Source organism: Heloderma suspectum, chromosome 3 (genome assembly GCF_057233095.1).
Source record: "Heloderma suspectum isolate Gila_16-S chromosome 3, 16-S_ref, whole genome shotgun sequence".
Taxonomy (NCBI): Eukaryota; Metazoa; Chordata; class Lepidosauria; order Squamata; family Helodermatidae; genus Heloderma; species Heloderma suspectum.
The window spans coordinates 320,123,212-320,137,249 of NC_139460.1; the positions used below are offsets into that span (position 1 = coordinate 320,123,212).

General features: G+C 51.0%; 1 protein-coding gene across 2 annotated transcripts; it reads right to left on the minus strand.

Moving 5' to 3' along the window:
* Positions 1-215: 215 nt before the first annotated feature.
* LOC146351617 (heat shock protein beta-7-like) lies at positions 216-11,239 on the minus strand. 2 transcript variants are annotated; one of them, XM_084842084.1, is made up of 5 exons: positions 11,121-11,239; positions 8,899-9,132; positions 7,745-7,890; positions 2,747-2,901; positions 216-679 (listed from the first exon to the last, which is right to left on the minus strand). In XM_084842084.1, the coding sequence occupies exons 2-5, from the start codon at positions 8,940-8,942 to the stop codon at positions 506-508; spliced, it is 519 nt and encodes a 172-aa protein (XP_084698210.1). In that variant the 5' UTR covers positions 8,943-9,132; positions 11,121-11,239; the 3' UTR covers positions 216-505. The 2 variants fall into 2 exon arrangements, with proteins under 2 accessions (XP_084698210.1, XP_084698211.1); XM_084842085.1 differs by lacking the exons at positions 8,899-9,132; positions 11,121-11,239 and having other exon boundaries at positions 7,745-8,058.
* Positions 11,240-14,038: the final 2,799 nt, after the last annotated feature.

Genomic DNA, 14,038 nt, shown 5'->3' on the forward strand with positions numbered 1-14,038 from the left:
CCAGCCACCAGCACGCAGCTGCCGAGAACCTCTCCACCACTGAATTCACCTTGGGCAGCAAGAGGTTCGACACTCCTGCTATATAGGAATACGGTGAAGGCATTCCCTCCATCTAGGTACAAAAAAAGGAAAGGATGCAAAATGTAGATAGTGTGACAAAGAGACGCAAGGCCTGGTAATCAGAACGAAAGAACGGTGTAAACAATACTCTATTTAGGTGTAAATTAACATGGTTTAATGGTCAAATGTGCAGTTTTGTTTAGGGCATATATGAAGAAATATTGATGGCAAACTTCACTTGATTGAAACCAATGATTTAAATGGGTCTACCGTTGATTTCAGTCTTAATTGCCTTGATTTCAGTCAGTGGACCCTGTCTAACAAATGCTAATCCATCCACAACTCCAGCCCCACAACGCCCCTGCTCACATAACTACCCTTTGGTCCTTAACCTGCCATTTCTTCCTTGGCTTACATGTCCAGGCTTACATGACCAGGTGGGCTGTTAGAGCTTGACCTCGGTGCGATAGAGTGGTGGCGGTGCCAGGAGTTGCCGTCTGGCAGTAATGATCAAGTTGCCGGCATCATTCAGGGAGCAGCTGATGGACAGGGGATCCATGTCTGCTGGGAGTTGGCACTTGTGGGTGAAGGTGTTAGAGATGGTGCCGTCTTCTGCCACCTGCGGGGCAAGCAATTGCACGGGCTTAGGCATTTCTCCCAAATGGATCCTTGAATTTTGCCGCAGGCAGAACTCAAAGGCTCAACAGACATTGCCTAAAAGGGAGGTTTTGTTTTTTTAGAATGGCACCATGAGCACAAACAGGTTCCAATGCTCTTTGAGAGGTTCATATTCAAGAGGTTCAAATGCTCTTCAGAAGTGTGTGTTCCCCTCTGACCTACATCTCTATAGCTTACTATTGTTTATGTCAGCGGTTAGGGACATAGGAAGGTGCCTTAGACTGAGCAGGGTAGTGGGCCATCCAGCTCAGTTCTGTCCAGTGGAGCCTGGTGGCTCTGATGTCAGTGGGGCAATGAATCCACTCTGGGTTTTCATCAGAACCAGTCAGAACTCTAAAGGAGCTATCCAAGGTGCGGATTTCTGACTGAAACCCAGATTCGCCACCCCACTGACATTGGAGCCACCAATCTCCACTGGTTCTGTCTACACCATGTGTGGGCAGATATCAGGCTGGTGGGCTCTACTTTGTTTTCTCCTAGCCCTCTGAGATCCAGCAACCGGAGCAAGGAGGAGCAAAATGGTGGCTTGGGGCAGGGCTTGGGGCCAGATGAAAATGATGGAATAGGGGTTGAGTCAATTGCCTGCTGTATTCCATGAGCCATGCACACACTGGGATGGCCTTTATCTGATTTACTATGGATCAGGGACGCTGAAAGCCTAACTAAAATGTTCAATGAGAGTAGGAGCTGGAAATGAAACAAATCATCCAGAGATCCAGCAGTAAATCCCAATATACCATCTGTCTACCTCTGGTCTACACTGACCAGTAGCAGCTCTCCAAAGTCACACAGGTGTTTTTCCCATCTCTATCTGGAAATTGAACCTGGGACCTCTCTTATTATTAATAAGATTATTAATAATATTATTAACCACCATTGCGTCATGCAAACTGGGCCTCTGTCTCTCTGTCACCCCTACACTCCCTCTTTCTGTCTGTCTGCCATCTCCTTGTCTCTCCCACATTTCTCTCTGTCTCTCTTTCCCACTCCTCTCTCTTATTTCTACCACTCCTCTCTCTCTCTCCCTTCCCCTCTCCCCCTTTCTACCACTCTTTCTTTCTACTACTCCTTTTCTCTCTCTGTCTGTCCCTCTGTCCCTCTTGGGCTGTTCACACAACACACTAACTCGCACTCAGTGGTTGAGTGTGGGTTGTTTTGAACCACGGGTTGTTTGTTGAACTGTCGGTTAGTGTGTTGTCTGAATGCAGCATGTTTTCCACAGGGTGGGTTATCGTGTTGTCTGAATACAGCCAGTGTGGCTCGTTAATTATGCAGTGTGGCTTGCTAACCACCCTGAACAACCCAGCAATAAACCATGGGTTCTCAAGGTAGTTTGTTCAGGAAAGTAAGCGACACTGCATGGTTAACAAGCCACCCTGGCTGCATTCAGACAACATGATAACCCACAGTTCAACAAATGACCCATGGTTCAAAACAACCCACCCTCAACCACTGAGTGTCGGTTGCCCCTCTGACTCCCCACGTTTATCACTCCTTTCCTCTCCTCCCACTTTCTACCACCCCTTCTCTCCTTTCTGCCCTCCCTCCCTCCCTTCCTTCCTTCCTTCCTTCCTTCCTCCCCCCCAATCTCTCTCTCTCTCTCCTTGCTTTCCTCCTTCTCTTCTTTCTACCACACTTTCCCTCTCTCCTTTCTGCCACCCCCTTCCCCCTCTTCCTCCATGCCTAGCAGGCTGCCAGGGACGGACAGTTTGTTCTTGCCAGAGGTCTGAACAGATGGCTTACAGAAAGCTTCTGAAGTTAGCCAAAGGGATGCCCGGGTTGCCCACCCCTGGTCTACAGTGACTGGCAGCAGCTGACATACTTGGCTGGGGGATTATAGGAGTTGTAGTCCAACACACCTGGAGGGTACCAGGTGGGGAAGGCTGCCTTAGATTAAAGCAATGAATTGAAACCAGTGGGTGGAGAGAGAGTCCCACATCCAGCAGTCTGGATTTCCCCACCCCCATCACCTCTGAGTAACTCAGCTCTGCTTGGGCTCCGTTCTCACCTTCTCTGCCTGGATGACAATACAGTAGTTGTAGGTGGTCACCACGATGTCTTGAGGCTCAAACTGGCTGACGTCGGCCATGACCTGGTACTTGTCCCCACTGGCGATCACATTGCTGCTGCCCAGAGTGGAGGGATGCACCGGCGGGGGCGAGCCTGTACGGAGAGCAAAGGCCAGAGGAGGCGCAGGGGGTAACGCATGCGTCTGCCCACTGCAGCTGGTCCTTTGGGGATGCATCCCAACAGAGGACAAGGGGAGAGGAGCATGTGCCAGATGCAACAGAAGCAGGCAGGGCTCCTGCGACGCTAGGAGTTGGGCAGGAGAGAGAATTTCAGCAGGTGCAGCTTTTCTGTCCCCTGCTTGGCCAGCTGCACTTTCCAAAGGTGGGGATGGGCCCCTGCGTGTGTGTCCGCATGTGTCCATCTGTGCGTGCACGCATGTAATACACGTACTTATTTAAAAATGCAGAGAGCAAGTTATCATGCCAACTTCCTTCTCTCTCATGCCTCCCCTCAGAAGGGAATGCTTCTTCTAAGGGAAGGAAAGCTTCCTCCTGTGCAAGCACCGGGTCATTACTGACCCCTAGAGGGATGCCGCTTGTGCTGGCGTTTTCATGGCAGACTGTAGCGGGATGGTTTGCCATTGCCTTCCCCAGTCGTGACTGCCTTTCCCCCAGCAATCTGGGTCCTCATTTTACCGACCTCGGAAGGATGGAGGGCTGAGTCGACCTGAGCCGGCTACCCGAGACCCGGCTTCTGCTGGGATCGAACTCAGGTCGTGGGGAGAGTTTCGGTTGCAATACTGCCACCTACCACCCTGCGCCACACGAGGCTCTTCTTCTAAGGGGACACGATTATATGGCACACATATGTGCATGATCTAAAAGCAAAGTCAATATTGTTATGGGGTTGGGGTCAGTCTGATTGACCTTTCAGGGAAACCCCTTATGTCCCAGTGCCTCTGAGTGCGAAGAGATTAAGGATCCCTTCCAGCCCTGTAATTCCTGACTTTAAGGATTTCTGCAAGTAGAGCTATTGGTGGCTTGGGTGCCTTGAGGCAATGCTTCTTAAGGCCTGACAAAGGACAGTTGATAGCCGGTCGGTCATTCTGGTGCTGTCTTTCGGGAGCTGGCCTGGCCAAGAAGGCAAAGGTCAGGAGTAGGCAACGTGGTGCCCACAGAGCCCAGTGTGACTCCAGCCACCTTTCTGGCATCCGCCAGGGTGCTGTCCCCTCTCACTTTTCTCTTTAAATCCACCACCACCAAGTGTTCCTCCCAACACCTGGGATTGCTTCAACACAAAAGTTCCTTCACACGGAGCATTTATCCTGTGATGGAGATTGCTCCTTCAGGGAAGTTTGTGGGCTCTTTACACGATGCCGTGATCCTCCAGGGCTTCCCCCGCACTAAATTCCCTTTCTTCCGTTTTTAAATAGATCGCGGATAATGAGCTATTGAATTACCCCGTTGTGTTCCGCTTCAGTTTTCTCCGTGAAAAGAGGAAAAGCGGCAAGAAGAGGAGCGAGATCAGTGAAAGATCATGGAAGACGCAGATATGGGTGGGGGGAGCAGAGGGGAAGGGGAGGGGAGGGGAGGGGGAAAGGAAGCACGTGTAAATGGAGTCAGTTGTGATCCTGCATTTAAAACAGAAGCAGAAAGCCCCGCTTTAAATGCAGGATTTTAGGCTAGTGTAGACACTAGCCCAAAATGTCTGCCGTCTTTATTTCCCATGAATGCCTCTGGGCCAAATGCACCTTCTTTGGAAGCACAGTCGTGCTCCTGGGAGCTTTCCAGAAGCATGATTCTGCTTCCCAACAAAGCGTGCGCTCCCAGCGTGCCTTGCTTTTAAGCAAAATCGTCCCTCTTTGTGCCGCTGCTCCCACCATGGCAGCAAATTCAGCTGTGGTGGGGAGCAGCGGGAGCCACAAAAACAGCTTGGGGTGGGAGACTACTAGTAGTGTCAGCCCTACTAAAAATTGAACAGCTCTGTTCAGAGGCCGTCTGCTTCTGGATACTAGTTGCAGGGGTGTGTGTGTGTGTGTGTGTGCAGAGGGGTGACTATCTTTAGGCCTTGCTTGTGGGCTTATGAGAAGCATCACATAATGGAACCAATTCCCTAGGGAGGTGGTGGGCTCTCCCACACTGGAGGCAGTCAAGATGAAGCTGGACAGCCATCTGTCAGGGATGCTCTGACTTGGATTCCTGCACTGAGCAGGGGGTTGGACTCGATGGTCTTCCAGGCCCCTTCCAACCCTGCTATTCTATGATTCTATGATCTGGCTGCCCTCTGCTCACAACAGAATGCTGGACGAGATGGAGTTTTGCCTGGTCCAGGAGGGCTCTTCTTAGGTTCCAAATTATCCCTCTCCTGCGCAGCAGTTAATGGGAGAGGAGGCCTGGCATTCTTTGCATCGAATAATCACTCGACCCTCTGCTGTAGCCTAGACTGCTTATCCAAACCCAGGGGTCTTAGATTGGGAAGTTACACAATGAATCATTTCATCCAGCTCTCCTGGGCCTTAGCAGGGTGTCTCCTGTCTCCGAGTTCCTTCACTGTCACAGCTGCCATCTTGCTTTCTGGTGGGGCGTCTGTCTTCTACAACAGGCAGAAATGGGATTTTTATTGTTGCTTGCTCGAAATTGTTTTTATATTGTCATGTGAACAGTTTCATATCATGTTACATTGTATTTTTAGGCTTATATTTTTTCTCAACAGCCCACAGAGCCTTGGCTATTGGATGGTATAGAAATGTAATGAATGAATGAATGAAATGGAACAGGCCAAGCTGTCCTTGACACTGGTAGGCATCTTACATGCTTCCCCTCCCAACCAATGACCATGCTGGCTGGGGATGGTGGGAGTTGTAGTCCAATACATGTGGAGGGAGGGAGGCTGCAGAAGGCTTATTTAGAGCCTCATTTTCCCCCTCCTGGTAATAGGCTTACAGCCCAGGCTGCCTCCCACCACCACCCATAGAACCACAGGCCTGGATAAAGTGCCCTCTCCTCCACCTCCATGCTTGGGCCCTGTGTTTCTCCAGCCCTCTTCTCTACCTTATCCCTAAGCCTCTCTGAGTGGTGGAAAGATGGGAAATTGGGATATAAATGAGAATGGATAACTTTGATGGATGCCACCCATATTTACCATCCAAACGTAGTTGTGTATTGGATCCCGTATCTTCATGACCAGCTCCAGCATGGTAGCCACAGCTTCTACTGTCTTCTCTAACCACTTTTCCCATGCACAGAGGCCGTCTTGTGGTGGCTGAACCTCGGCACGCCCAGAATACTCTGCATGCCTCAGTCATTAACACAGCACTGTCAGCCCTTCTGATCAGTGATTAGCAATGGCGTAGTGGTATATTTAGAAGTGCAGGAGCTCATCACAACAGCCCCCATAGCCACGCCCCCAAGGAGAATTCATAGCCACACCCCCAAGATATAAGCTTGATTTATACCCAAAGAAGCTAACGCACAAAGGATTCTCCAATGTCAGTGGGGCAGTGAATCCACTCCGGATTTCAGTCAAGACTCTAAAGGAGCTTTCCAAGGTTGGAGAGCTCCTTTAGAGTTTGGACTGGTTCAGACTGAAACCCGGAGCGGATTCACCACCCCACTGACATTGGAGCTACCAGCCTCCACTGTAAAACACTTCCATCCAGAACAAACGAACCACTAACAACATCTCACAGTTAATTTTAGGGGGCATGATTGCAATTCTGTGCATAGTTACCTGGGAGAAAGTGCCACTGAACACAGTGGTGGTGCTGACTTCTGACTATATAGGTGTGACACACTGAGCTTTAACAAAAGATACTCAGCCAGCTGAAATGCAACCTTCAGCTTTCAATTAGAAATGCAAACCATCTGGCCAGGAAGTGTTGCCATTTAAACTGCTCCTGTGAAGGAGAAACCCCCTCAAAGAAATGGAAAGAAGTATCCATCCTCTACTTGGTTATTTTCTGCATTCTCTGCCTTCTTCTACGCTCATCTGTCACAAGTAATAGTAAAAGTTGAAAGCCTTGTTATCGCCTCATTCACTTGCCCAGCAAAGTCCGGCAGAAAAACCGTCCTGGAGCTGTGCTCCCCTGACTTCCCCCTCCACTACACACAGGCAGCTGGAAACCAGTAGCTCTGAGGATGGAGCAGGTCATGAAAGTGAACTCTAAGGGAGACTGGACGACGGCAGCAGCAGGGGGCGGGGTGTCCCATGCGGAACAGTAGAACTGCAAAGCAGAAGCGTTTGGCCTTCCAGGAACCTTCCCTTTCAGGAGAGGCTTTGCAGGAGGGGCCAAGTTTTGGCCTACAATTCCCATCTGCCCTAGCCAGCATAGCCAAGGGTGAGGGATGAGGGGAGTTGTAGGCCAGAACAGCTGGAGAGTCACAAGCTGTTCCCCACCGCCAATTGCATCAATATCTGTCCATGTCCCCAGGGCTGGCCTAACTGCAGAGACAAACCGGGCAACTACCTAGAGTGTCGGGATTCCATAGGAGCCTCAGCTGCAGAAACGTCTCGTGCGGGGCGGCAGTGCTTCTGGAGGGGGGCTCCGAGGCAGCTTAGCAGCTCATCAGCTGAGTGATCTCCCTGCCTTTTGATGTCCACCAGCCACCCAGGGGGACATTAACTGAGAGACCCTCATATATGGAAGAGCGAGTAAATAAGTGGCAAATGTTCACACTGGAAATCAGAAAATAGTGTCCTGGAGGTCAATGTCTGATCATCTAAGGCAGCCTTCCCCAACCTGGCGCCTTACAGATATGTTGGAAGGACCATAATGCCCATCACACCCAGCCAGCACATCTGGAAGACACCAGGTTGGGGGAAGCGGAGTACCACAGTTACACTGCTCAGCCCACAACGTGGGACGCCGCATCCTCCATTCGTGCAGTGCCGCAAAATCATTGGGCCGGCCGTGACTTCCCTCTGGTTCCATAAGCCCAGAGGGGAAAGGGGGCTGGAGGTCCAGGGTGCCCGACCTTGCCAAGTGTGGCTCACTCACCTGAATATCCGTAGGAGTCCCGGGCCCTCCCAGCGGTGGCAAAGATCCCATGCGGAGGGTCGAGCAGGGGTTCGAAGCAGCCCTGCGTGGTGGGGCTGTAGGTGCTGATGTGCTCCGAGCGGAAGGTGGATGAGGATGAGGATGAGCTGTGAGCGGAAGACATGGCCCCGGTGATGGTGGCAGCTGTCTGCTGTGGCCGAGGCCTGTGTGCCTACGTGAAGGGCCTGCGAGGGGTGGGGTGGGGGAGAGGGAATGGCCTTGTCCTTGGCTGGTCAATCTGAGATGCCCATAATTGGCTTAGCCTCTTGCGTCCTGTTCGCTGGAATGCGAGATAAGGGAGGCTGCATTCTCAGCGGCACGGAGTGAGGGGCGATGAGGGGAACAGGGCAGGGTAGAGCCCCTCCCTCTCTCTTCCCACCCTCAGTCTGCTCCTGAGCGACCCGTGTGACTGACTGTGCCGCTTTCACAACAAAATGCCACCTCTGACAATGGCTGCAACTGGAGAGGTGTCAGGGCTGTCCCCAGACACTTTGCTGCCTGAGGCGGAGCATCAAATTGTGCCCCCTCCCTTATCGCAAGCCAAGATGTCCAGTGCTCAAAGCCAGGCACGTTATTTTAGTACATGAGGCAGGAATTCCAATTCGTACCTCTCCACATCCCTGGCAGTGGAAATACACTCATAACAAAGGCAATGACTAACAATCTGCTGCCCTTTCATGACCACCAAAATCTGCTGCCTGAGGCATCTGCCTCATTCTGCCGAATGGTAGGGCCGGCCCTGAGCAGTGTGTCCATGAGAGGACCTGTTTTATAACAAGGACTTTCACCACAGTCATTTGGGCTTCCGAGGCTAGCACAAATGAAGCAAGATGCTGATCAGAACATTCCGCATTCGCATGGAAAATGCGTCATGCACGGTCTCCGTAACCCTTGCGACAGCCTATAGGTTGGGCTGGTACTATTATTCCCATCTTGCAAATTGGGGTGGGGGAAGAGACTGACAGAGGGTGACTTGCCTAAGGCCTCCACAGGAGCGTTTGGCTGACGGTTAAGCTCGCATGATGCTAGGCTACCATTGGCTAACCTTCAGCCACGCATTCTCTCTCTCTCCCTCTCTCTCTCTCTCTCTCATTCTCTCTCTAAGTTTAGCCTACCATGCAGGGTTGTTGTGATGTCTGCCACTCGGCTGGATAACCATGTCATGGATAACCTGTTTGGCAAAAGTGCCACAAGTTGCACTCGAACTAGATCATTATCCTGCTTCTATGTTGTTGCTATTGCTGTCTTCTGCGCTCCTTTTATACTGCGTTTTCATGGCTTAGGAAATATGGTGCTTCTATATTTATATAGTGGACATTGCCCTGTGAGGGCTTGGCCCTATAAGAGAGCTGAAAAATATTTTAAACAAATGCACTTTTTAGAAGAGTACACAGGCTACAGTACATAGCTGTCCCCAGCTCTCTCCTTCTCCCCGCTGCAACATCCACCAGCAGTTTTGAGTGGACAGGTTTGCAGACACCCCACCACCCCACCAATTCAGTTGGTTTTGCCTCTAATCATCAGAGCACAGTATGTGAAAGCCGGGACAGTGCACAACATGGACTCTTGTGCCTGTTGCAAGGCCCATGGGCAGGGTCGGCATGGTTGGGCACCTGCCGAGGGTCCATAGCTGAGCAGGGGGCCCACTGACAAGAGCCCCCTGGACTTATTCCTCTTCTTCTTCATCGCAACCTGCTTGTTCCCTTGCCTCTTGCTCTGCCCCTGACAACAGCAGTGGTGATAAGGAGGAGCAGGAGATGCCTACATGCAAGGAGGCGGCAGCAGCGGTGACAGTGCTGGTGAGAAGGCCTATGGAGGGTGTCTTGCCCAAGGACTCTCCAGAATCTGGCACCGGCACTGCCCATGGGCCTTCCTGCCCGTGCCTAGGCACAGCTGAAACCTCTGTTTCCTGTGCCACAGATTGGCCACCAACGGCTCTTCCTGTGGCCCATGATGGTCTTGTCTGGTCTGACATGGCTCACCCACCTTCCCCCACAGCTGGCCACAGCAGTGCCTTCATCTCTAGTTATCCCAGTCATGGTTGAAGAGTGCAGGTGAATGCCTAGCTAGGTGAATGCCTAGCAAAAGCAACCCAGCTTGCTACGTCCCTGGTCAAGTTACTGTGGCCGGTTTGCCTTTGTGCCCATGTGCCTGCCTCAGTGCATCTATGTTGCTGGAGATGCTGGCGGCACCATGATCTCCGGATCAGAGAAATGCGCGGCCTCAGACTGTGCATGGGTTTGGTGTCAGCCAGCCTCAGCACATACTCTTCTTCCTTCCCACATGGTCCCCAGCTCTCTCCTTCTCCCCGCTGCAACATCCACCAGCAGTTTTGAGTGGACAGGTTTGCAGACACCCCACCACCTCACCAATTCAGTCCCCTGTCGCACGCCGATGTCCCTGTGAAATTCCTGTGCTCACCTCTTCTCCATTCACTTCATTGGAGACGCCAAATATCAGAGGTGTTCAACCTCTTTCAGCCCAAGGGCTGAATTCCATTTTGGAGAATGGAAATTGGGGGCCATAGTCTGGGGGGGCGGCAGAAGTCAAAAGGCCCCCAAATACTAAAATGACCAGAATATTGTAGCTTCAAGCTCTCACTGGCCAGTAATTAAGCCATGGGAGAGGAAGTTCAACCTTACGGAATGCGGGGGGGGGGGACTGCACAAAAGCCCGGAAAACTCCCTGTGATTGGTGATCAGGAGAATGGGGGCGTGGCCATCTGGGGAACCCTAGATCAGGGCCAGCATCAAGAGCAGGCCTGGCTGGGCAGTTGTCAAGGGCCCAGACCCCAGCAAAGGCCCACTGACAAGAGCAGTCTGGAGTTGCTTCTCCAGCTCGCCACTGGAACCTGCTTGTTTACCTGCCACTTGTTCAGCTGGCTCTCACTCTGACAATGGCGGTGGTGGTGAGGAGGGGGACCAGGAGATGCCAAGGCCTCCTCGCTCCCCGGCTCTCTGCCTGTCAAGCAAGCAAGTGGCAGCAGTGATGAAAAAGAAGAGCAAAAGCAGCTGGGGACAGTGGCAGTGAGAAGGTAGGCTCACTGAGGGAAGGGGCCCAGCGAGGGTGTCTTGCCCAAGGGCCCTTGAACACCTGGAGCTGGCACTGCCCCAGAAAGCTGGATGAGGGCCCCAGGTGGGCAGGATTTGGCCCCTGGGCCAGAGGTTCTGCATCTTGCCAGATATTCATGGCAGCATGTTGGTATGTTGGCCTCTGGGACATCCAGAGCCAAGTTGGTCTCTGGGGCATCCCGTGGAGACCATATTACATCGGTTTTAAAATCTTTACACTGGCTGCCAATTTGTTTCTGAGCAAAATATAAAGTGCTGGTTCTTACCTTTAAAGCCTTACATGGGCTAGGTGCAAGGTGCCTTAGGGAGCGCCTTCTCCCCTACATCGCAGTCCGCACCTAAGGTCCTCTGAGGGCTCTCTGCTGCGGCTGCCTCATGTGAGACTGGCAGCCTCACGCAAGAGGGCCTTTTCCTTTGCCGCCTGTGCTCCTGCTGACCTCATTGAAGGTCTTTAAGCGGAATCAACCCTGAGTGCTCATTGGAAGGACAGATACTGAAGCTGAAGCTCAACTATTTTGGCCACCTAATGCGAAGAGAAAACTCCCTGGAAAAGACCCTGATGCTGGGAAAGACTGAAGGCAAAAGGAGGAGGGGATGGCAGAGGATGAGATGGCTAGATAGCATCACCGATGCAATGAATATGGACTTGAGCACGCTCCGGGAGAGAGCGCAGGACAGGAAGGCCTGGCGTGCTATGGTCCATGGGGTCACGAAGAGTCGGACACGACTGAACGACTGAACAACAAAAAGCGGGCATTAAAGACTCTGTTATTCCTGCAGGCCTTCCCTTTTGAGAAGTCTTGTTCCTTTTCTTAATTCTTGTATACTGTTTTTAAGTCGTGTTGTTTCATTGTTGGATTTTTTTTTTTGTTAAATTGTTTTAGCTCAAAGTAGTTTTTAGTTATATGCTGTTTGTATATCTTGTCTGTATACTTTTATGTAAATAGCTTTTAAACTTTGTATATTGTGTTTTAATGTTTTATCTTCTGTAAACCGGCCAGAGAGCTTTGGCTATGGGGTGGTATAGAAATGTAATGAATGAATGAATAAGTGCCAAATTCACCTGTCACGGTAATGCCCTTGCTGTGGCACCAATCGCCACATCTATAAACATGCACACAACGTATGGCACACAGATGTCTAAATTCATGGTGCACACAGACAGACCCACACTTCCTTGGATTGTGACCACCACTGCACCCAAACACACACGCTGCTATATATGCAATCTCGACATGTGTGTCTCCTTCAACCCAGTTCAGACGTGCTTGGACATTGCTTGGTTTCTTTACGCTCACTCTCACTGTATGCTACTCAGTCAAAAACAGAATGTGTGTGAACCCTTGAACAGGATCGCCTTTGAGGTGATGGGGGAGGGGCAATATGACAGTTCTGTCTGTGGCATTATATCCACAATGGCACGGTCATGTGTGCAAGTCATCCCTTGATGTCACTCATGCTTGTATACCAGAATTCAATCTTTCCAACACAGCTTTCTGATCTGGAAGCCTTGTACTCTCTAGTCCAGTTGTTTTCAGGATGCATTCTTTCTGTGTAGGGTGGCCAGGTGTCCTGATACACATAGAATCATAGAATAGTCATAGAACAGTACGGTTGGAAGGGGCCTACAAGGCCATCAAGTCCAACCCCCTGCTCAATGCAGGAATACAAGTCAGAGCATCCCTGACAGATGGCTGCCCAGCCTCGTCTTGAATGCCACCAGTGTGGGAGAGGCCACCACCTCCCTATGTCATTGGTTCCATTGTCATTGGTTTCATTGTCGTAGTGCTGTACCAGTCAGGAAGTTTTTCCTGATGTTCAGCCGGAATCTGGCTGCCTGTAACTTGAGCCCAGAGGACAATGCTCTATTTCAGCTTTCTCTCAACCTTGGGCCTTCCAGCTGTTTTGGGCTAAAACTCCCAGTGTTCCTCTTGGCCATTGGCCATGGTGGCTGGGGCTGATGGAAGTTGATGTCCAATACATCTGGAGACCACCAAGTTGGGGGAAGGCTACTCCATTTGAAGGTGGCCTCTCTTTAATGGGCTGCCCAGCCCAAGTCACTGCATCTTGTGGAAGTCACTACTTCCCCAAGACGTAGTGCTGGCCACCAATTTGGATGGCTTTAAAAAGGGGATTGGACAAATTCACAGAGGACAAGGCTATTGATAGCTACTAATCCTGATGGTTATATGCTACCTCCAGTATCAGAGGCAATGTGCCTATGTTGCTGGGAAACATGGGCAGAAGTGTGCTGTTACACTCATGTCCTGCTTGTGGGCTTCCTGTGGGCAGCTGGTTGGCCATTGTGTGAACAGAATGCTGGACTAAATGGATGCTTGGCCTGATCCAGCACGGCTCTTCTGATGTTCTTAAGTCTGGTATAAAGTCAAAGTACCACAAGGCCAGAGAGCACAGAGGCCTTGAGGTTGCCCTTGAACAGCACCTGGATGGCAGACTGAGCAGACGCACAGGTCACCTGGCCAATCTTCCCCACTATGGTGAGTTTATTTATTTATTTATTTATTACATTTATATCCAACCTTCTTTTCCCTCAAGGAACCCAGGGCGGCACACATAATCCTCCTCCTCCATTTTATCCTCACAACAACAATCCTGTGAGGTAGGTTGGGCTGAAAGTCTGTAACTGGCCCAAAGTCAACCAGTGAGCTTCCATGGCCGAGTGGGGACTAGAACCTGTGGTGTTGTATTTCTATTTAAATTACAGTTATGATTTCTAAATTTCTACCTGTGCATATAAATGAGCATATGCAAATGTTATGCACATTGGTGACCTCCTTCCCCTGTTTTGATGGTGTGTAAGCAGCCAGCCTATTTCTGAGTGATCCTGGGGCTTTGGGGAAGTTTATCAGGGGCCCCTCAAAGAGAAACTCAGTAAGGGCACACATCGGTCCCTGAATGACAGTTTGCCCTATGTGTTTTGGATCACACAAGTTCACATAAGCTAACGACAGGGCCTGGGGCAGTCATATCCAGGTGCCCCAGAAACTCTAGGACACCGATGGGGTTCTGGAGAGGGGTTTCTGCACAGGTAGAAAGTTTGATCCACCAGCCTTATCAAGGAGGAAAGTCGTGGTTATTTGAAGGAGAATGCAGTGGGAAGGGGCACAGCCAGGAGGAGCAGACCACGGAGACAGAGAGACACACAGACCAGTCAGGTAGAACC

What these genes read in the sequence shown, in the direction of transcription:
- LOC146351617 (XM_084842084.1), bottom strand. Translation starts at nt 8,942, where the DNA reads ATGGTTATCCAGCCGAGTGGCAGACATCACAACAACCCTGCATG. An exon ending in GGACTCCTACGGATATTCAG is followed by an intron (nt 2,902 to 7,744) that starts GTGAGTGAGCCA and finishes CTCTCCGTACAG; the next exon opens with GCTCGCCCCCGCCGGTGCAT. An exon ending in TTGTCATCCAGGCAGAGAAG is followed by an intron (nt 680 to 2,746) that starts GTGAGAACGGAG and finishes CTTGCCCCGCAG; the next exon opens with GTGGCAGAAGACGGCACCAT.